This window comes from Stegodyphus dumicola, chromosome 10 (genome assembly GCF_044657685.1).
Source record: "Stegodyphus dumicola isolate Sdum_Otavi_A_Nest chromosome 10, ASM4465768v1".
Taxonomy (NCBI): Eukaryota; Metazoa; Arthropoda; class Arachnida; order Araneae; family Eresidae; genus Stegodyphus; species Stegodyphus dumicola.
Genome location: NC_140777.1, coordinates 160392577 through 160415383, shown reverse-complemented (window position 1 = coordinate 160415383; position 22807 = coordinate 160392577). Strand labels below are relative to the sequence as shown.

The 22807-nt window shown below is 33.3% G+C and overlaps 1 protein-coding gene across 2 annotated transcripts in view; it reads right to left on the bottom strand.

The window, feature by feature from the left end:
* Nucleotides 1-22807, bottom strand: part of LOC118191091 (peptidyl-prolyl cis-trans isomerase FKBP4-like) — a 118997-nt gene that overhangs the window by 77757 nt on the left and 18433 nt on the right. For both annotated transcript variants that reach the window (XM_035361887.2, XM_035361888.2), the window contains exon 2: nucleotides 10824-11083. In XM_035361887.2, the coding sequence (XP_035217778.1) occupies nucleotides 10824-11067 (244 nt within the window). In that variant the 5' untranslated portion in view covers nucleotides 11068-11083. The remainder of the gene's footprint in view (nucleotides 1-10823; nucleotides 11084-22807) is intronic.

The window sequence follows — 22807 nt, the reverse complement described above, 5'->3', positions numbered from 1 at the left end:
TCAATAATTCCTGATATTTTAAAGGAAAATTTTCATGTATTTTTTTTTTTTTTTTCTTTTTTTCTAGCAGGTTTAAATAATCGTTGATTGAAACCACACTAATTTTACCTAACAATCGGAAAATGGCACAAATGACGTGAACTCTTTCATAATTATATTACTCATTAGCATTAAAAAAACTTAACTTGGGTTGAAGATTACCTCAGAAGGGTTTTTTTAAATTTCTTAATTTAGATGCCATACAGTCTGGTAATACATATCTAATAATACATAATACAGTCAAAAGTCGTTAATCCGGACTCGTCGGGACTTCAGCGATTCCGGATTATCGATTTTTCCAGATTATAGATCATCAGTTTAAATCTCGTAAGAAGGCATGCAGAAATTCTAAAATTAAAAATATGAAACCGTAATTTATGAAATAAAGAACAATTATGATCTAAAGGGTATCAAAATTTACAAAAAAAAAGCTTAATATTTAGTTGTTTACTTTATTAAACATTTCTTTCAATGTAAGTTGTTTAAGTTGTTTTGTTTTATGTGATAATACTTTCTCTTTAATTCTATAAACAGACATAATTTCTTGTTCAGTTACAAAGTTCCGCTGTTCAAGTTCCGTAATTGCTGTGCCAAGAATACCGACTAACTTGTCAATCGAAATTTTTTTGTTTTCACTAACCTCTCTGTCACCTTCTTCATGTCTTTATCCATTTTTTGCAGCAATTCCACTTTTTGTTTGATGGACATCGAAACATACTTTCGTTTTGTAGATCCTTTGAGAGCTCCAGCATCGGAAATTCTATTTGACATAATCAAAAGTTCAAGTTTACTTTTATAAAATAACTCTTACAGTCTGCAAAAAATAATAAGCCGGATCCACTTCGAAGATTAAGGAACAACGCAATCATCAACATTAACTGAAATAGATAATTTTAGCTGATACCATCCGTTATACATTAAACGCGCACATGAAAATGTATTCTGCGTTTGTGCACACGCATATGCGCAGTCGTAAAGGTCTTACGCGCACACATAAACGCCTATGCGCATATGTCAACGCGGCGCATGCGCAGAAAGTTTTTAGCTTTGAGGTCCAGATTATAGATCATTTCGGATTATGGGTGTCTGAATTAATGACTTTTGACTGTAATAAGTCTGGTTATACTACAGCCATATCAGTGGCCGATAAGACCGCTAAATATTAGTTGTTCGATTTGGATTCAAACTCAGACAAACGAATGCGATGGCTGTGTGGTATTTTTCCATGTATAACATGAGTATGAGCTATTCGTTAGAAAGTCCTCTATAAAGGCATCTTTCTCCTTAAAAGCAGATAGTCCTCGTGTGTTTTGCTACATTCAAATAATCCTAGCCTTCAAACTACGACACATATCATCATCTAAATCAAGATGAAAGTTTTCTAAACAAATTTTTTTAATCGGGCTGTAGGGGTTCCAGTGGCCAATCGCTAAAACCGTTGAATACTGGTAATTCGATATGGGTTCAAATCCTGATGAACGCACTTGTTCTATGAAAGTTTTCCAGGGTTTTTCTACGTTCAGTGTGGATGAGATCTAGTTACTCTTAGAAATTCCCTCCATGATAGTTTCAGTCCTCTTGCGCAGATTCCAAATCCATTAAATTTTCTTTATTAAATACAATTAAAATTCTTTCTTTTTAGAGAAATCGCAGGGAAAAAAAGTGTAAATATCAAATGGAGTGCGATTACGAATATTTTGAAATAGTTAAAATTTTGAGCAGGAAAGCTTTTTTTAATACGTTCATAAGCAACTGAAAATTAGAGGAAGAAAAAAATTTTAAATTGGCATAAAACTTTGTCGATTTCTACATCAATCTATATAAATGCGTCTTCAAAAACTTCTGCTGAAATATGAAGAGTTGTATTTGTAAAGAATTTGTTAGTGAGATCTGTAATTATATACTCAGCTTTTAGTTTTCATAACCTTCCAGTCATCAGATTAAAGTCATTAAGCGTAAGGGGGGGAAAAAAGGAATTTTAAAGAAAAGATTATTTTTACAAAATGACTTAAAATTTCCTGAAATAATAATAACTGAAATAATTAAATATTTGCGAAAATTTTGTTGACCTCTCTCAGTCTTACCAATATTTCTGTATAGATATAGAACATGATTAAATATCGATAATGAGTATCATAGATAGTGGAGGATATAGAATGAGCATCACAATATATAATTGTGTTTGTCGCAAAAGCAGCCACCTTTGATAAATGAACATAGCTATCGGGAATCACGTATGAATGTCACATACATGCTTTATAATATCAAGAATGTTATAAAAATGATGGTTATTTGATATCAGCATTTACTGAACTTTCCAAAATGTTTAAAAATATAATATTTAAGAGTCAGCAAGTTTGTTTAAAAAAATTGTATGCATTTCAATCACGGTGTTTTTGTCGCTATAATCAGAAGCTCATCTTCGATATTTAGACTTTTTCTCGATAAGCTACCGAGTTCAAATTTTGCACTCACACCGTTTACGGATGGAAATACAGCAAGATAAACCGAGTTTTATAAAATTCAAATTTATTTAAACTTAAAATTTAATGTTGAACAATATTTTTGCACATATTTCCATTTAAAGAATAAACTAAAAATCTCAGATTTTAAGTTTGTATCACTTTACAGAGCGTAATTAGCTTTTGAAATAAAATTTGCATAAAATTAATATAATTTCTGATTTTGAGTGAATTTTTAAAACTTTATACTTTTATGAGGTAAGAGGAATTTTGGAAGTAAAAGAAAACCAAAAGGAGAAAAATAGTTTGTCGTACAGATTAATGGGAATAAGAGCCCCTTTGAAAAATTCCTGTACAGTTTTATAACAAGAATAATAGATTCTTAAATAATGAAATCAAATAATCGAATCACATTGTCAAAAGTATAAGATTTATAAATTTATCAAGAGAGCTGCACGTTTTTTATTATTCGTGATATAAATTTGTAGAATTTTTTTAAAGAGAATTATTTAATCACATGTTCCCAATAAATTATATAATACATTATTTTTCTCATTTTAATTCATTAATAATTTTATGAGTCATAAATAAAAGTTTATTTTATAAAAACTTGTTTATTTTATTCAATACTTGTTCTAAAACGGAAATTCTTAATTCCTTTTATTCACTTTGTAACTGGTAATAAATTTGTTTCCTTAGAGTCAGTGTAAGGCCTTTATCTCAAAACATCAAGAAGACTTCTCCTCGCGCTAATGACAGCCATTACCCATTGTCGTCAGGGGTTCGTGGACCCTTGTCCCCTTAGGCAATGGGGGTTGGAAGACGTACAAAAATACGGGCTAGTCATTTTTGGCGCATTTTTTCCCTATTACAAAAACATGGGTAGATCTGTTTTCGAGGGTACATTTAAACTAACAATAATCCGTAACGAACTGTTAAGAGACCTGCATAAAAGAACGAGAAAATACGGGTCAAACCATTAAAGGGTTAAAGTTCATTATACTTATTTATCATAGAGACAATTCAGCGCTAGGTTCACTTAACAGGGTTACATCTCATTTAGATTATAACTCAGAGTGCATTATTCAAATACTATAAATCTAAATCAATGTATAAAAGAAATGAAACAAATAAGAAAACAGTTTTTCACAGACGATTCAGCGCCGCTTACCTAACAAGCATGCGCTACTAATTAATTCATTTCTCACTTCACGGCAAGGCCAGAATACATACAAATTCAAAATATTTTCATTAAAAACTGAAAGATATAGAAAAACATAAACCACCAAATGCAGTTAAAACAATTTTGAAAAAAATTTTACAGTTAAAATTACAGTTTCTACGAAAAAACAAGCTAATAACTCAAATGATAATTCCAGAATGAATTAAGTATAATTTAATTTGCAATGATAAAAGAAGACATTACTTTGTTGCTGCAAAGCTTAGTTTCTCTACATTTGCATCAAATCCACTATTCTGCTAAGTTTCAAATGTAAACAAATATGGTTCCTATCATAACCAAAAATTAGGCTTTGCCACACTTAAAAAACTTTTAAATTGTTGATAATCCACAATTATTGCATGCAGGTTAACTAAAGGCATAAAAACCTTAACTGCAAGATAAGAGCAACATAATTCAATCATTTTTAAAGCAAAACATGCACAATTTACAAACATATAAGATTAAAGAAACTAAGCTCACTGAGCCGAGTAACAGAGTGGATACATATATACTTTTGGTGTGGCCAATTGCAACAAAAATAAGAGGTGCATACCTACATGTTATAGTAGTCCTACATAAAAAATTTCAACATTCTGAAGCTACCCATTTTTGAGTTATACAAGATACATATGTATACCACGAAAAAAATCTCTTCAGAAATCAGTTTTATAATTTTTTGGGGGTAAAAAAGTCCATTATTTTGTCCTTATGTACAGATGTCTTGCAAAAACATCATAAAATTGCATTTGATAGTGGTTAAAATGGATATTTTCAATGAAATATGATATCAAAATTTTTTGTGATTACAATACTTCCTTTTTACTTCGGACAAGAAAGTAAAAATAGCAAGAGGAAATAAAATAAAAATATAAAAATAAATAAGTAAATAAAATAAAATAAATAAATAATAAATAAACAGTGAGGATATTTCAAATGAAAACGAGAAATTTCGAGCTATATTTTAAACGTAAATAAAAAATATTCAAAATAAGGAGCGATGATATTTCAAAGGAAAACTAGAATTCTCGAGCCAAGATATTTGGTGTGGTTGTTGGTGCATTTTTAACTGACGCCCCTCTAACAGAATTCTACCGGAAATTCACTAAAAAATGCCAAGTGATGTGGCTAAAATGGAAAAGTACCAATAATACCGTATACCTGGGATGGAAAAACTTCAAGATGATGGAAGCCGCATGATAGATTTTATGAATGTTTGAAAAGCTGCAAGTCTAAATTTATATTGTTTCAAAATTAATAACAGGTTTTGAATATAAAGAAAATTTTGAAGTAAATTAATGAATATGTGATTAACCTTTTAACTGTCATGCCCGAGATTATCTCGGGCACAGCACTGGTGTTCGAAAATGTCACGCCCGAGTATTTCTCGGGGTAATTTTTTTTTGAGTGCATCGTATTGTCATACCCGAATATATATCGGGAGATGTTTATTTCGGCTACATTTGATTTTTCCAATAAAAAAATTTGACAATTTGTGTACCCAAATCATCAAAATAACTTGACAGTTAAAGGGTTAACATTATTACATATAAATATGAAAAAATGCATCTTATAGCTACTCTTTGATGTTTAGAAAAGTCCCCAAAAAGTAAAAATTTATAACTCTTGTGCTGAGCAACTTTGGGTAAATTACAAATCATTATCTAAAAGAAAATTGAGTATTTCTTTTAACTTGTAAGCAGTCTTTTAGGAAGGATAAATTAAATAATACATGTTAACGCTCACTGCAGAGAACCTTTTATTCGAGAAGGAATATTTACTCAAAAATAAGCTACTAACTTGTTTAGGCTTTTGGTTAAAAAATATTTTTCCCCCCTCCACACAATTAACATAAGTACCAACATACTGAGATAATTCGAATTTTTGAATTCTAACCTAAGAAATGGTTAAACATTTTTTCCCCAAAACTTTGGAATAGCTACTTTTACTGATGCCATGTATAGAAGAATTCGCCAAAAAAGACTAAGATTGCAATTTCAGTGGCATTTGAATAATCACTATCTCTTTTAACAGCTCTGAGTGATACAGTATTTCAGCGTGGCATCCAACAAAATCTGCCATAATTTTTTAGGAATCAGTACATTGCACATCAATGAAAATTCTCAAAACTTTCTCTCGAATCATCCCGATAATTTTGGACCATATATAACGAAGTTCATGCACATCATTTCAAATTCTTGAAACTCTCTCTTGAATTGTCCTGATAATTTTGCACATAGATTATAAGGTATTTTCTCCCTCCCTTCTGCATACCTTCATGGTATAATGGTAGCACACTCGGTGTGTATTCGAGAGGTCCAGGTTCGAGTCCTGGAGAGGACATCGCTAATTTTTCCCATCTCCTGCTTAAAGCAACCTAATGCACCTATATTGCTGCCTGAACTAAAAAGGTGGTGGACGATGATTTTTCACCACCGGGGACCCTAGTCCCCAGTCACCCTTTAAAAAAGGGAGTATATATGGTACCAAAAGTGGGTACAGCCCGACCCACATAACCAAAGGTCTTATAGTCATAACAGGCCATGCCAAGAGTATATAAGGTATTTTCTCCCTCCTTTCTGCATGCACACTCAACGCCTATTCGAGAGGTCCAGGTTCATGTCCAGGCCAATCAAAAATTCTAATGACTCTTCAAGTTAATGAAGTTCATGCATGTCATTAAAAATTCCCAAAACCATCTCTTAAATTGTCATGATAATTCTGGACATACATTGCTAATAAATCTTGTAGTTCATGCCGAGCTACATAAACGCTTCATCAACCACATATTCCATCTGTCTACCAGCCGAAATCTTTAACCTAGTTGTTTAATTTTGAGCTGTTTTTAAGATACATGGCAAATCAAAACTTATGTTATAGAAAGGAAACATACCTGTCACTACTATAATGAACTTATTTCACAAATGCAAATATAACGTGAATACATAACTGTTAATATTTCTAAGGACATGCAGAGATGTTCGATGTGGAGGCCTTTTTAACATGGCAGACATCTTCACAATAGTTCAGTTCTTAAGCTCTTGCCAAATAGGTGTACAGATCCACCATATTCTAACTATTGGACCCATGAAGGCAATCAAATGACTTACCATCTCATCTTGAATTTCTAAGTAAAATAACTCAGTAGAAAGTTTAAAATAAATTAAAATAAATCTCAAATGGAGTTTGAAATGGAGTCTGTATGCATAGGATACTTTAGAAAATAAAAGTTTAAGGGAGCAAAATTTCACATTATTGCTTGAAATTTGTAGTGATCAAGCAGTAGATTATTGTACAGCTTTTTATTTCGTTATTAAGCTTTCATGAATGACATGTAAGAGGTACATGATCATTGAAAATTAGGAAAAAATATCAACAGATTAAAGAAGTGTAATAAGAATGCTGGCATCAGTGCAGGGGCAATCGGTGCAGCTGCAGAGTGGAGTATTAAAGGGTGAAAAATTTTAGATATGTCGGGCAGCAAAATTCCTCTAACCCAGTGCGAGATATAAAGAAAGAAGGTCATCAAACAAGAAATCGAAAAATAAGAGAAAATAGCACAAGCTAAAGAGATTTTACCAAAATCACTATACTGAATTTGACAGATACTTTGAAGAAGAGAGACATCTGTGTTCTGTTTATCCCTCACTGATGCAATGTTATTGATATGAAGATCTGATGATTAATGTGAAAGATCTCTATCTGGAATAACAATATTTGATAAAATGGGATTTAAAACATTTTGACTAAAATTCAAAACGTTGTCAAACCAGTGATTCTTCCCACGACTCCAAATATTTCAGCATGTACAACCATTGGTAAAATAAATTATGATCTCTGCCTAGAATTACAAAGGAATTATTACAAAAGATAGCATTTCATGTGGGAAAAGTGTTATTAAGAATGACTGTAAAATCTATGAATCAACTGCATAAAAACGCCCAACTTGCTTAAGAAACTTAGTTTTGAAGGAGTTCTGCAAAAAGTTGAGACTCGACCAAAAATAAAATCCTCGTAAAATTCTTCTCCAGATTAAAAGAGCTCTATATAGATTGCAAGGCAAAACGGTTTTCTTCAGCAGTTACTCACACCATTCAAGAACTCAATAGAAGAACGAACAACAAATCTTCCAGGTGGATCACAGCTGTTGTGAACAATGGGATCACACAGGAATGTAAACAGATACTACCTGAAGTAAAATTAATTTGAGAAAAAAAATATTAGGCAAAATAATTAAATAAAATATTAGCACTGCATTTTAGATTAACTTATTGTACTCTGATGACTATTACTTGTTCAAAAAGTAACATAAACAGAATAGTAATTACCAGAAATGGAATTATAACTTTATGTATTTGTTGCTCTGACGATAAGCCAGCAGTGGATTCTTTGAAATCAATCAAATTTTTACATACGTTATATCAGAAATTAAATTAGCGATTAATAAACATAGCACTGCATGATTTCTATTTCAAATTCCATTTGTATTAAAAAATTAAACTATATTTATTCAAAACAGATGGCAAAGGATCGTAAGTAGCTCATGAGCCTCAATTAACGTGTCGGTGAGCTTCATGCAGCTCGACAGGTACATATGACTGATCACTTTGATATTCTTGAGGAGCAGGCTGCATATACGAGGGTTGGAACTTTAATAGTGGCAACACAGCTGAAAAAACGCTACGGAACAAAACCAAAGAATATCGCGTATACCACATGTGAACTACATACCTACCTTACCTCTCAGCAAAAAAACTCGTCTTGCCTACGTCACGCGCATGCGGAGTGACGCGAAGAACGGATCCTTGTATTCGCTCGCAGTCTAAAGTAAGTGTTGTCAGGATGTTTTCAAAACAAGAACAACGATGTTGGATAAAAATTGAATGTGCTAGAGGTCATACAGCACGACAGTGTCATCAAGGGCTTCAAGAGGATTGCGGGGAATCTGCATTGCCTTACAGAACTGTAGCAAGATGGGTGAAAGCATTCAATGAAGGACGCCAAAACGTGGCAGACATGCTGCGGCCAGGTTGTCCGAGTGTCAGCGATGCAGACATGCAAGCTGTTGTGATCGCTGCCAAACGATTCGTCAGCTGGCCGGACAAACAGGATTAGCGCATACGACTCTGCTGCACATTCTGAAGGAACGCCTGTCCATGAGAAAAATTGCTTCACGATGGGTTCCGCATCAATTGACGGAAATGCAGAAATGGCTACGATACGATGCTGCCTGAACCCACCTGGAGCGCTATGAGCGCAAAGGAGATGCTTTTTTACGCCGTATCATTACGCTGGATGAGACTTGGGCCCGATCGTACCAGCCAGAACTGAAACGCCGATCAAACGAATGGCGTCATCACATGTCATCACGACGTTCGAAATTTCATCAGAATCCCAGCAATGTGAAAGGTATGGTGATTCTCGTGTACGACTGTGATGGTGTCATCCTAACGCATACCATTCCCCCACAGCAGACCGTCACTGCGCAGTATTACTGCTCATTTTTGGAGCACAATCTCCGACCAGCTTCGAGAAAAAAACGGCGACACTTTCTGCAGAACGCTCCTCTCATTTTGCATGACAATGCTCGGCCGCTTGCAGCGCAAGCTGTGACTGATTTGTTCAAGCGATGGGGCTGGGAAGTGCTTTACCATCCACCATACTCCCCAGATCTAGCCCTTGTGACTATGACCTAATTCCTAAGATGAAGGAACCACTTCATGGCACTCGTTTCTAAACTGTTCCTGAGATTCTTGCGGCAGTAGACTGGTCCATTCAAACTATCAACAAAACAGGCACTGCTACAGGTAATCTGCGACTTCCATATCGTTGGAAACGGGTTGTACACAATGCTGACGACTATATTGAAAGGCTGTAAAACATGGTGACATGAATCACTTTTGTATTCCTTGTAAATAAATAGTTGCCACTATTAAAGTTCCAACCCTCGTACCTTCCATGTAGCTGCTGTTCCATTACTGAATTATTTAATAAAAAGCTCTTTACAAAAAAGATATAAAACTCAAGAATAGAAAAGTCAAAAAATATATAACCATATTTGATGAAACTGTAAACAAACAGAAGACAATTTCCACTTCAAACTGTAAGAACAATAGAATAAACTGAAACCCAAAACAAAAATAGCAGTACAAAAACACCGACAAAAAAAGTGATTTCACCAAAGGAAACTGCAGAGAAAAAGTTCTCAAAGGAAAAGAGATTATACTACAAATGTATTATTTATTGTAATGCGTTAATCTTGTAGAAAAATTTAAATTCACTAATTATTAAAACAGAACAAACGTACTTGACCAAAAGGCATTCTGCAGTTTTCAGAGGTCTTTCAGAATACCCACTAAATTACAGATACACACATTATGATTTTTATAATAGTTAATGCAATTACATGGAAATGAAATTTTCTGAATACCTACTTATAAAAATCAAAAATAACTTCTGTTTTAACATTTTGAAAGACACGAGTTTCTGCAAAATAATCGATTAAGAAACAGCAAATTTAGTTCACGCATGGGCCAATTTTTATGTTCTTCGCCATGAGTCGGCGCTCAAATTTGTGCCTCGTTTCATCTGGTGGCATGCGATTATTATCTATTCAAACCTGTATACAAGTTGTATGTTTACTAATAGTATAGTGAGTACTTATTTTGCAAGGTGTGCAACTCGTGTGGTTATTTTCATCTTAACCTCAGATTTCTGCCAATAAGTATAACTAGAAAGGCAATTAGAATGTTTTTCTAATTTTTGCCCTTATAAATAATAGATAACAGGGATATGGAAATAAGTGATTCGTCTGATGAATCTATCAATAGAAGAAGAAATATCAATAGAAGCAATCTAATAACACAATCGAATGCGTACCACCAGTGGTACGCGCCGCCCGATAAGACAGACAAGTGCGTGCCACCGGTGATACGTGCCGCCCGATGAGATAAACTAGTGTGGGCTATCGGTGGTACGCGCCGCCCGATGAGACAGTCTAGTGCGGGCTACCGGTGGCTTGCGCCGGCGTGAACATGTTAAATAAATTAATAGACTATAAGTCAATTATTCTTTATTGATGAAAATTAGAATATTTAAATTACCTTTTCCCAAAGTGAACTCGAACATTTCTCCTCGATCAACACTGGAATCAAATTTTGTTCCATCCATAAGTTTACCTGTGTAATGGACAAAAACTTTATCACCTTTACAAGGAGTTTCATCACCTTCACCGGGAGAAACAATAGTTTTTAATACCCCTCCATCCTGATTTGGTGAAATATCCATAGCATCTGGACCAGGTACATAAAAGTCATCACTTTCCATTTTTTCAACTTCCAAACTCATTTCTGTATGAATATACCTGAAAGATAAAAAAAACATAAATTTAATTTTTTTTAATTTTAAATAACAATACAAATATGAGAAAAGGTAAAGAATGTGAGAAATATCTTGATATATTCTCGAGCAGTTTTCTTAATACATTTATTTATGCATAAGGATTAAAACAGTGTGCAACATGAATAATTATTAAATGCAATACTTGTAATTATTTAATTTTTTTACCATAGATTTAAATAAATAGCTGAGATTCCCCATTCCCCACATTATCATACAATTAAGAAAAAATGTATTAACACATTGTAACATTAGCAAAGAACCCATCAACTAAATACTAATATGATAAACAAAATATTTAATAGCAAGATTTAAATTGCATTTAATTGGTATGCTGCACATTGAAATTAAAGGATATTGATAGAAATAAAACTTGTTACTTATTAAAAAATTATTTTAACACGTTGACTGCCCAACATGAGATAACTTTTACTAGTGCTCTTCTTCAGGATGCTCAATACGAGTTATCTCATAGTTTCTTGACTTGCCACTTTTGCCCTGCTACGGGTTAATTACTCGATTAGAGCTTGTCTTAGCTGTACCAAAGTGACAAGTCGAAGCCTGTCTGTATGAATCAACTCGTAGTGGGCTTCTGCGAAGAGCTTTGTCTAGCCGACTACAAGATAATTTGTAGGACCCTTTTTTCTACAAAAAAAATCTTGTAACCTTTTTAATGATTGTTACAAATCATAAATATTACTTTTAATAATATAATATGATTAAATCAATTTGGCTTCTCAGACCGGAATCCGAAAAATGCCGTGGCAGTCAACATGTTAAAAAAATTTTACAAAAGCATTATTTAAGAAACTTTTATGTCTGCCAGTTGATTATTCTTAAAATAATGAATTTAAAGTCAGATTTACGAAAATTTAAATATTATGGAAAAGCTACCACCCCCTTCCTCCATTTGCAACAATCTTTTAATATAGTGTATGAGTTACCTCTGAATGAAATGTGAATCAATCAAGTGAATTTACTAATTACTGTTGATCACGCCATCTGGAATCGTGTTGTTGTTATCATTCTCACTCGTCTGATAATGGTCAGCCTAAGCCCATGACACTAATCATGGCAAGAAGCCAAATACTCCTATTGTTGGCAAGAGCCTTGAGTGCCACATAGGTGACAGCCCGAATTTAGCTCAGTTCTGCCCTCAATTTTCAGACAGTGCTCGGGGGGGGGGGGGGGGGTCCAATGGTCTCCCACCTCGCTTTCCCTATTACGAACCTCTCAAGAGGACTTTCTGCTTGCTGCATGTTTAGAGTGCTCCCACTCCACACAGATACTATACTTTTGACAAATGTCCATGCCTTCTCCAGAATTCAAACTCAGACCCTTCGGGTATGGCAATCAGAGTCACTAACCACTATCCCGGTTGGGCAGCACATGGAATTGTATATCACTCTTCTGTAAATGCAGTTTTCAGATCCTGGAGTGCTCGGGAAGGCATTTGGCAGCCTGAGTTATAAGGCACATATTCGTCCAGGTTCAAGGTCTGGTGAATAAGCTAGCAAATCCATTAAATGAAATATCCTTTCAAGTGTTTCAACACTAGAGATATTCAATGCAAGCAAGCATTGCCATCCATTAGCAAAAAAATCTGAGCTAACAGCCTCCTAAATGACCTTAGCATATATCTATGACTGGTAATACAACCTCCATTAGAGCCTTTTTTAAATAATTCTGCCCCTAATATGAAAGTACTTTCATGGCAACTGGATATTTCATGAACAAGATAAGGCAAATTGTATCTTTGTTCCACTCTCTAGATAAAAACAGATCTAGAATCACGGTTCAAGTTGTACCTGGTTTCATCAGTAAAAAGTATATAATGTCCCATTCCTCTTGGCTCCATTAACAATGGCATGACTTACTTTAAATGGGTTCCTCTGAAAGATGAAGCGAGCAGAATACAAATCATTGGTTATCTCAAAAAAAGTCCAACCTCGTGAAAACTTTGTGCAGCAGTAGACTGGCTAATTCGAGTTCTTGTGGCAGCTTGAAAGCATAAACCCTAGTCTCTTGTAGTCACTTTAAAATTTCTTTCAGCTGACAATAAAACAAAACAATCTTCAAATGCAGTTGTTCTTGGTCAACCTTGAAAAGGCTATACAGTCAAAAGTCGTTAATCCGGACTCGTCGGGACTTCGACGATTCCGGATTATCGATTTTTCTGGATTATAGATCATCAGTTTAAATCTGGTAAGATGGCATGCAGAAATTATAAAATTAAAAATATGAAACCGTAATTTATGAAATAAAGAACAATTATGATCTAAAGGGTATCAAAATTTACAAAAAAAAAAGCTTAATATTTATTTGTTTACTTTACTTTCTCCGCTATCGGAAGCGAATTATAATGACGAGGAATTTGATTTAAATCATATCAAAGACGGAGTACATCGAGATGAAATACTACATTTAGTAAGGAATTATAAGCCAAATAAAATAAAAACATCTGCCCTGAAGATAAGGATAGTGCTGACAGATCAACTTCCAATTCATTGCGTGCCGCAGAGCAGCGTGAAATTGATAAACAGATTTCGGAATGGTTAGATAAACAAAGGATATCCCTTTATCCATTTTTTGCAGCAATTCCACTTTTTGTTTAATGGACTTCGAAACAAACTTTCGCTTTGTAGATCCTTTACATATTAGTAAATATATATCGGAAATTCTATTTGACATAACCGAAAGTTCAAGCTTACTTTTATAAAATTGCTCTAACAGTCTGCAAAAAATAATAAGCCGGATCCAATTCAAAGATTAAGGAACAACGCAATCTGCAACATTAACTGAATTAGATAATTTTAGCTTAGCTTATACAGTCCGTTACACATTAAACGCGCTTGCGTAAATGCATTTTGGGCATGCGCACACGCATATTCGCAGCTGTAAAGGTCTTACGTGCGTGCATCAATGCGGTGCATGCGCAGAAAGTTTGTAGCTTTGAGGTCCGGATTATAGATCATTCCAGATTATGGGTGTCCGAATTAACGACTTTTGACTGTACTAACAAATTTGCTGCTTAAAAAGTTAAACCCCACTTTTGCCCTTTCCTTAAATTACACTTTGGGTATTTAACTTGGTGTATATTTTCCCATCAGCCATTTCTGACAAACAAAAAAAAAAAAAAAAAAAATGTCGTCAAACTGTAATTTAGCCCAATAATGGATGAGTGTCATATTGTAATACACTTAAAAGATCCTCACTTTGGTTTTATGTAACCTCAAATAATCTTTGATAAGCTGGTTTTGTTTATGCAAAGAAGAAATATATATATGTTAACTGGGTTCTTCCTTAGAGTGCACACCACAAAAATTTTGGCAAAACTTGGTAACATTTAAAATTTTATGAAAACTAAAAAAAAAAACACTATGGTAACCTTCAAAAAATGAAAAACTGTTATGAATGGCAGAAAAAACATTTATTTACCTTGAGGAAGTTATTAATTTGACAGCTGCTTTGAGCTCATATTTAGATGCTTTTTTGTATACACTATATACACATAATTTGTATCTCTTCAATATGTAAATAGTGATCTGTGATCACTTAACTAAAATAAGGAGTCATTTATTCCTTCAACCTTTCAGCTGAATGACTGGCAGAATGCATATAAACTTTCCAAACTGACAGAAAAATATGTTAAGTACCCCACATTAAACAATATAACACATATGTATATTGTACATATTATCACATATGTATCTATTGTATATTACATATATGTATCTATCTGGACACTGTTAGAAAACTTGAACAGCAAGCTCATTTTTCATTATCCTGTAATGAGGATGATGAGAAGTGTAATTGACCAGAAGCGTTTCTAAATATATAGAAAGGCAGAATTTAATTATAAATAATTTTTAATTGGAAAATAAAGACAAATGTAACTGATTATATTTAATTGCATTTATATCACATTACTGGATCTTTTATTAAAATTCTTCAGGCAGTTAAGGTAGCAATGAATGTGACCTCATTTTTATGTAGATGTCATCACAAGAGTTTTGCCAAATAGATAGGAATCAACATAATGTCATGCAATTCCTTTGTGTTTTTTGTTCTAGCATTTTACTGACCCTGTAAGCATTCAATACATTGTATATATGCACCACACAGTCCAGTTGTGTCACTATTTACAATGCAGTCCCACTGAAATTTAAGCACAATTGTACATGTAACATTGCTATTATGTCTACTAAATAATGCCTTGGTCTTGGATGATATAGACAGTTTATGAGGCCACTGGGTGAATTCTTTTGCCTTGTCTTCTGAGGGGTGCCTAGTTATACTTTTGATTAAGATAACAAAACTATCCATTCATGCAAACTAGCAGATCCACATTTTCATCCCTTTCAAATAACCACGTTGGCAATGAAGTTCTATAAAATTATTTTGTTGTTGTTGTTTGTTTTTTTAAATCCATTTCTGTTATCAGACTGCATTTGCTTATAGCTGTGGATAAAACGTTAAATTAGTTAAGGGTGCTGTTCTGTTATTGGAACCGGATTCAGAAATGTATGAATGCATGAGCAATGTGTGAATATATGTTACCATGAAAGACCGAAATTGGAGAATGTCGACTTTCACCGGAGAATGTCAACATTCACCAAATACGTCGGTGAAAGATCGAATATTTCTTTACATTCTTGTACATTCGGACCCTCACCGGTGTATATCGACAATCACAGATATGCTCTGGTGTAGGTCGAAAAGAGAGGAGTATATGTACACGCTGCCATTCCAAAAGGAAGTGTTCCACAAATAAATGCAGTTGTAAAAGCAAGGGCCTCTTGTGGAATTCAAAGTGTCATAATAGTTTAAGTTGTTGCAATAAGATTTGAATCACATAATTTGGTAAGTTTATAACTTCTATTATTTTCCTTTCTCATTTTGAATGTACTGTGTGTTTTAAGTTCTTATATTCTTAAGTTCTTATTCTGAGTCTCCAGTGCGTTTTTTTCGCGAATGAATTATGGAGAAGGAAATATAATATTCTTATATGTTCAAAATTCACCATTAGTGCATGGTGAATGTCGACATTCACTGGTGTAAGTCAGAAATAAGAGTATCTGGAAAATATTTCGGACATACACCAAGCGACTATGTGAATGTTGACATCCACCGGTGAAAGTCGACATTCTCCAGATTTCAATGTTTCACCGTAACATATACACACATTTGTGCTTACATATATTCATGTGCCTACATGAACACATACATGCATTTCTGAACCCATTCCTAATAACAGAATAGCACCACTGTAAGTGTAACTTGCATTTTTTACAAGTAGCACAGAAAATAGCTTTAAAAACTCTTTTTTAAAAAATCAAATTATTACAAATTTATTTTTAAGTATACATAAACCAGTACTATTATCAAAGTCTCAGACTATAAATACTTTATTTTGCAAATAAAATGAAAGATAAAGTATTATTTTAAATCTTTCTTACACAGAAAGAAATATATAATAACTGCAACAAAATTGGTGCCAATATATTCACAGATGGCATAATGCCTTAATATTCAGCAAACGATTTTTGTGATAAAATCATTATACCTCACTCACTTCCTCACTTAAATGTACTTCTATACAAAATAGCATTTTTCAGAAATCCTCGGACTAAATAGTATATCTTAAAATTAAACAACACAGAATGAAAGAAAGGAAATTCATGGGAAGGCCATCTACAGAAAGGAAGCTGTTTCATTTAGGCTATGTGCTTGACAAATAATGAAACTCCAGCATAATCCCTTGGTATTATGCTACACATACTTTATAACATTACTAACAAAAATACTATTCTACATTTTTCTTATGTTAAAAAAAAGTATGCAAGTTTGGCAATTGCAGTCAAATCTAATTTAAACATGTAGCCTTGATAAACATTTCTGTTGCCATCTGAATTTGCATACTTTACAAAGGAAGAAATAACTGGAATCTCAATTTTTCTATTATGTGTCAAAATGCAATTCATCATGATTTCAGTAATCTGAAGACCTTTTTAATTTTAAAAATTTTGATTTGAGGACTTTTAAATTTCTCAACAGTACTTTTATAAAAGTAGAATAATGTTACTCTGATATACAATTAAAATAACATATTGAGAAAATGATATTTTAAGAGAAAATTATAAGAAAGTAAAACTATTTACTATTCTCATGTTTAAAATATCTTTTCATGCATGTTTATCATATACAAAAGTAACATGCTTTTTAAAAAAATTATTAAATCATTTTAAAATGAATCATTATATAGTATGTCTTGTGTTTAAATTTTAAAATATTATAATTTCTATAAATTTAAAGCACTATTGCATCTTCTAGGGTTCTTGCTTAATCTATATAAGAAACAGTTATAAGTAAGATTTTAAAAAAAAATCTGATGTGGAAAATATGCGGCTTCTTTGTACAGTTTTTAAAATTATACACACTTTTCTCCTGCACTTCATTTAAACTTATTTCCTTGAATTATTCTATTGAATTATTCTAACTTAATTAACTGATCCCTCAAAAGCCAAGTTAAAAATTGCAAATTTTCAAATTAAATAACCTAGTCAATTTTTCTTGAACAGGAGTCAAACTTCTCATAATTTTATTTTTTCATAACAAGTATAAAACTCTCTCAAATATTAGTATAGGAATCAGGAGAATGCACTGAAAGCAAGATTTGCTATTTGTCGAAAATTATTTCTTTTTAAATCTAACACGGCCAACACATGAAAATGTTCATTATTTAAAACACTTCGGTATTTGGAAGTATACGACTACCACCAATGACTGGGGAAATAAAGGCCAGGTAAGGACTTTTAGGCTGAGTAAAAAATGGATACACACACAAATGCATACTTGCCAACCTACAAAACTAAAAAATCAGGTGATATTTTTAAGAAAGGAAGAAAATTTTTTCAACGAGAAAGATTTTTTAAGTCATAAAAATATGTAGGAAGAAAATATTTTTTTTAATAATGAATTAACTTTAAATAGTAACTAATTAATATCTGAAAATTCAGTTATTATTTCTTAAATGAAAATAATGCAAAAATACTGACATGCTTATAAAGAGACAGTTTTTATTCATTGTATCTTAATAACAGAAAAATACTCTAATCAATTTCCCTGATCATAAAATAATACTTTAATTGGATTATTAACCATTGATTGCAAAACGTGAATTAATGTAATTCTGCAAAGTAGAATTGTGTTAAGAACATGGAATGATGGCAAAATGGAGCTTACAAAAAAAGAAAAAATTTTGTTAGGGTCCAAAGGCAAAAACATAAATTTTCACTCTTCACAGGATAAACTTACAATAATTGGAAAATGTGTCCTTTGTCAAACAATTCTTTTTTCATTATTGTTATTATTTGCAGACAACTTTAAGCTTATATTTTATAAAATTATTCTGAGAATTGCTTGCAGGTGCAGAAATTACTTCATTTTTCTCACACCTATTTTTAACAGTGGTAGTAATAACTACATTTACTTAAGATATTTCATAACTTTCAACAAAGCCTTAATTCTAGAAGCATTTACTTCCTATTTAAAATATGCAATAAGTGAGCTCCACTGGTCGAGAATTCTAGATATACATGTCTCTAAAGATAACCAGAGTGTATATACACATTTCAAATTTTTTCTTATTTCAGTACAATACAAAGTCCGTAATCCGGACTCGTCGGAACATCGGCGATTCTGGATTAAGGGTTTTTCTGGATTATAGATCATCAATTTAAATCTTGTAAAATGGCATGCGGAAATTATACAATTAAAAATATGAAACCATAATTTTTTGAAATAAAGAGCAATTATGATCTAAAGGGTATCAAAATTTATTAAAAAAAGCTTAATATTTATTTGTTTACTTTATTAAAAATTTTTTTCAATGTAAGTTGTTTAAGTTGCTTCATTTTTTGTGCTAAACGCGCATGCGTAAAGCATACAAAAAAAAAAAAAAAATTTGTATCTTTGAGGTCAGGATTATAGATCATTTTGGATAATGGACATCCGGATTACAGACATTGTACTGTATTACGCAGCTGTTGGAATTGTTTGAATTGGAATTTTTCCTTTCTTTTACAATCATTCCAGGATAATAATAAATATCAACAAAAGAAACTGACCTTTTTTTAAACTGCTAAATTTAACAGCTGACAACCATTTCATAATTTGTAAATATGATTTTTTTTTAATGATGCTTGCAACATCAAGTCTTTAAGCCTAACATTCCTGGTACATTTTCGTCACTAAATGCTAAGCAGTTACCATGAAGACTTGCACTTTCTTGTAAATCTTATATATAAGCGGCTAAAGTATGTGTCGCCGATAGTTTATTGTTGCCACTCGGAAATAAACGTTTCCGCAGTTTTTAATTAATATCTCAACCGATTAAAGTCGTACAAAGATGAGAACGGTATTGACAAATTCGGAGAATTTTTTGGAATCCGAGGATACGCGTCTCGAATTTCAACTCGGCGGAGTTCCATACATATTCCAGAAAAAAGAATTTAGCACATAAACAAATCCCTCTAATAGGGAAAACCCAAGAAAGAAAGTGGAAAATTAGTTTTTAATTAATATCTCGGCTAATTAAAGTCCCAAGAAGACATGAATGGTCAAAATGGTGTGCCACGGACCTGCGGAATCCAACGGTGTACTCCGCTAAGCCCGGGAGCCAGCCATTTCGGTGTTGGTGTTGGTGTATTTAATTATGGCAAAGCACACGAGGGCTATCTGCCTAAAGGGAGGGATGCCTTTCGTTGAGGACTTTCTAACGGAAACTGGCTCGTATACACGTTACACATGGGGAAAACCATGAAAACGCCCATGCAGCCAGCCCGTTCGCGGGATTCGAACCTCAGACCGAACTACCAGTGTTCAGCGTCTTTACAGCTCGGCCGCTGGTGGGCCGCCAGCCATTTCGGAGGAGATAATGTTACTTCACCCTATATATATATATGCAGCTTAAGTGTCTGTTTGTCGCCTATAGTTTATTGGTTGCTTGCGTAATTGTACTAGCCAATGGGCTGAAGTTGACACGGCACAAAGTTGCCGTTTCAATTGAGACGTAGGCAATTTCCTGTAAAACTTGCCTTTGCTATGACCATCAATAAGTCTCGGCCAAACGTTTAAGCATGTTGGCATTTTTTTACCTGAGCCTGCATTTGGACACAGTTAACTTTATGTTGCCTATTCATGAGTTCATGAAAGAACGGACGTAAAATTAAAAATAATTGATGGTTCTCTGCAAGGCGAGCTTAAAAATGATGGAAAGATCTACACAAGAAATGTTGTGCACAAAGAGATCTTTGACATGCGAATTAACATTTTATTATTTAAATCACCTTTATTTATTGAGCTAGCGGTGGTTCTTAAGAAATGTACTGCCAGTGGTTTCCTTCATTGCACTCTTCTTTAAGCAATTAAGCAAGTAGAAGGGGAAAAGCCCATAGGGCAGTAAGCAAAGGGGCATCCTTGCCGCCTGCCTGTGGGTAATTCAGTTTGAATTAGCAGACACCTTTACACAAATCATTTTAATTACAATTTGTAATATCTAGAACAGCGGTCATTTCGTATGACCACCGGGCTTTCTAGTTTCTAATAATTAGCTAAGCCTGTCAAATCTACTTCTAAAGCAAGGACAGAGAGTAAACTATGCTCAATTTCTGAAGTCTATGGATTAACCTTTTTAACTGTCATGCCCGAAATAATCTCAGGCACAGCACTGGTATTCCAAAATGTCACGCCCGAATATTACTTGGGCTAATTTTTTTTTTTTTTTTTTTTTTTGAGTGCATCGTATTGTTATACCCGAATATATATCGTGAGAAGTTTATTCCGGCTTCAGTTCAACAGATGGCAGCAAATGATTGAAGGTTTCAAAGGATAGAGGTTAAAGTTCAAAGTGCGCAGCATTTTTTTTAATTTTTTGACTTTGAGGCAAACATTTAATTTTTCGGAATAAAAAAAATGACAATTTATGCACCCAAATCATCAAAATAACTTGAAAGTTAAAAGGTTAACACTTTGAGGCTGGCTTGGCCCACCAGTGGGTCATAATTGTGTGTTCTGTGGAGCGACATGACCCATTGGGTCATGCTTGATTGTTCCTCAGGCCGGCATGAATCGCTGATGGCCACGCTTGTGTATCAAAAAATACGTAGTACAAAATTTTATTTTAATTATTCAACAGTATACATTAACATTTCAACATTATAATCAAACATTCAATACAAAACAAATAACTAAAATGTAACTGTAATGTAAATTAAATATAATTATTAATTTTTTTTCTATGTAATTTTTTAAAGCAGGCTAAACAAAGTGCTGGCTTGCCCTTACAATTATCGCAATATGTTATTTTCTTTGCTCTATTTGTGGCGTACTGAGTACCTTTTAGGCTTGCTAAGCATTTATAGCATTCTCTGCATCGCTTTCGCATCTTCCTTGCGGATCCTTTGTACACATTTAAAAAAAAAAAATTATTATTTATTATTATTATTTCACTAGGGTGATACACAAAATGGACCACTAATTCAAGTGTACCCGCACGAAAAGAACAATAAATTATCCGCCCCGCCATCAATGTGTTAATAAAAATAATAATAAAAGAAACAATTGTATACAGTTTTGCACTGGCATTATTGCTTCCATCTGCAGAGAAGCAGAATGAAACTGTTTTAATGCAATTCAGTAACTTAAAAATTTATTTTTCATACCTTCTTTTACCTATTTCTTGTACAATTGCAGCCATTTTTTGTCTTTGCAATCGAGTATTTCTTAGTGATTTTATTGCTAGGACCACTTACTATTTATTTTTGTCAAAGAAAGCTGCAGCATGATCCAATGCATTCAGTGGCAAGTTTTATTCCAGTAAAAAGGAAGAGAATAACCTTTTTGCATTAATAATTTCTTGGTACTTTGTTTCCACAGATAAATTTAACTTTTTTCCCCCAATACAACTCACATTTTCCTTGTGTAATGTTTAAAGAACATCGACCCTTCCATCAAGCGAAATCAAAAAATCGCAATGGCAAAACATACACTTTGCTGTATTACATTTCCTTGATGATGGAAGGAAAGACCTCTGTGTACGATTTTTGAAAGGTACATGAGTATTTTACATTTTTCGCAGACATAACCGAGACAACAGACCGCAATTTCTTAAACTGTTTCTGCGAAAACTTCATGCTGCATACTTGCAAGACAAACAAAAAATAAACAACTATGACCTTGCTTCGTACTCATTGGTTAATATATGCCAGGATTCTCATTGGAGAACTGAAGCACGATGTTTTCGAACTCTCACACATAAAGCAGAAACGCGCTGTATTTCACTAATGAAACTACTTCGGTTTTCTTTTATATGCATTTAGAGAAAAAACAAGTATTTTTTCAGACACCAAAAACTACTTGAAAATAACATTATCTGACAAGCTACATAAAAACAGTGAGCAATTTTAAAAATAAGAGGAAGTTGGGAGAAATATATTGCGAATGAAGTTGATGGGAGTACGGTTAGAAACCCTGCATATGGTACTGCCAACTTCTACAAAAAAAAAAAAAAAAAAAAAAAAAAAGGAGCTGCATAACTAGATACAGCAGTCCAAATTTCAACGTTCTATGGCTAATCATTTTTTAGTTATATGAGATACACGCATAATCTATGTACGTACATACAGAC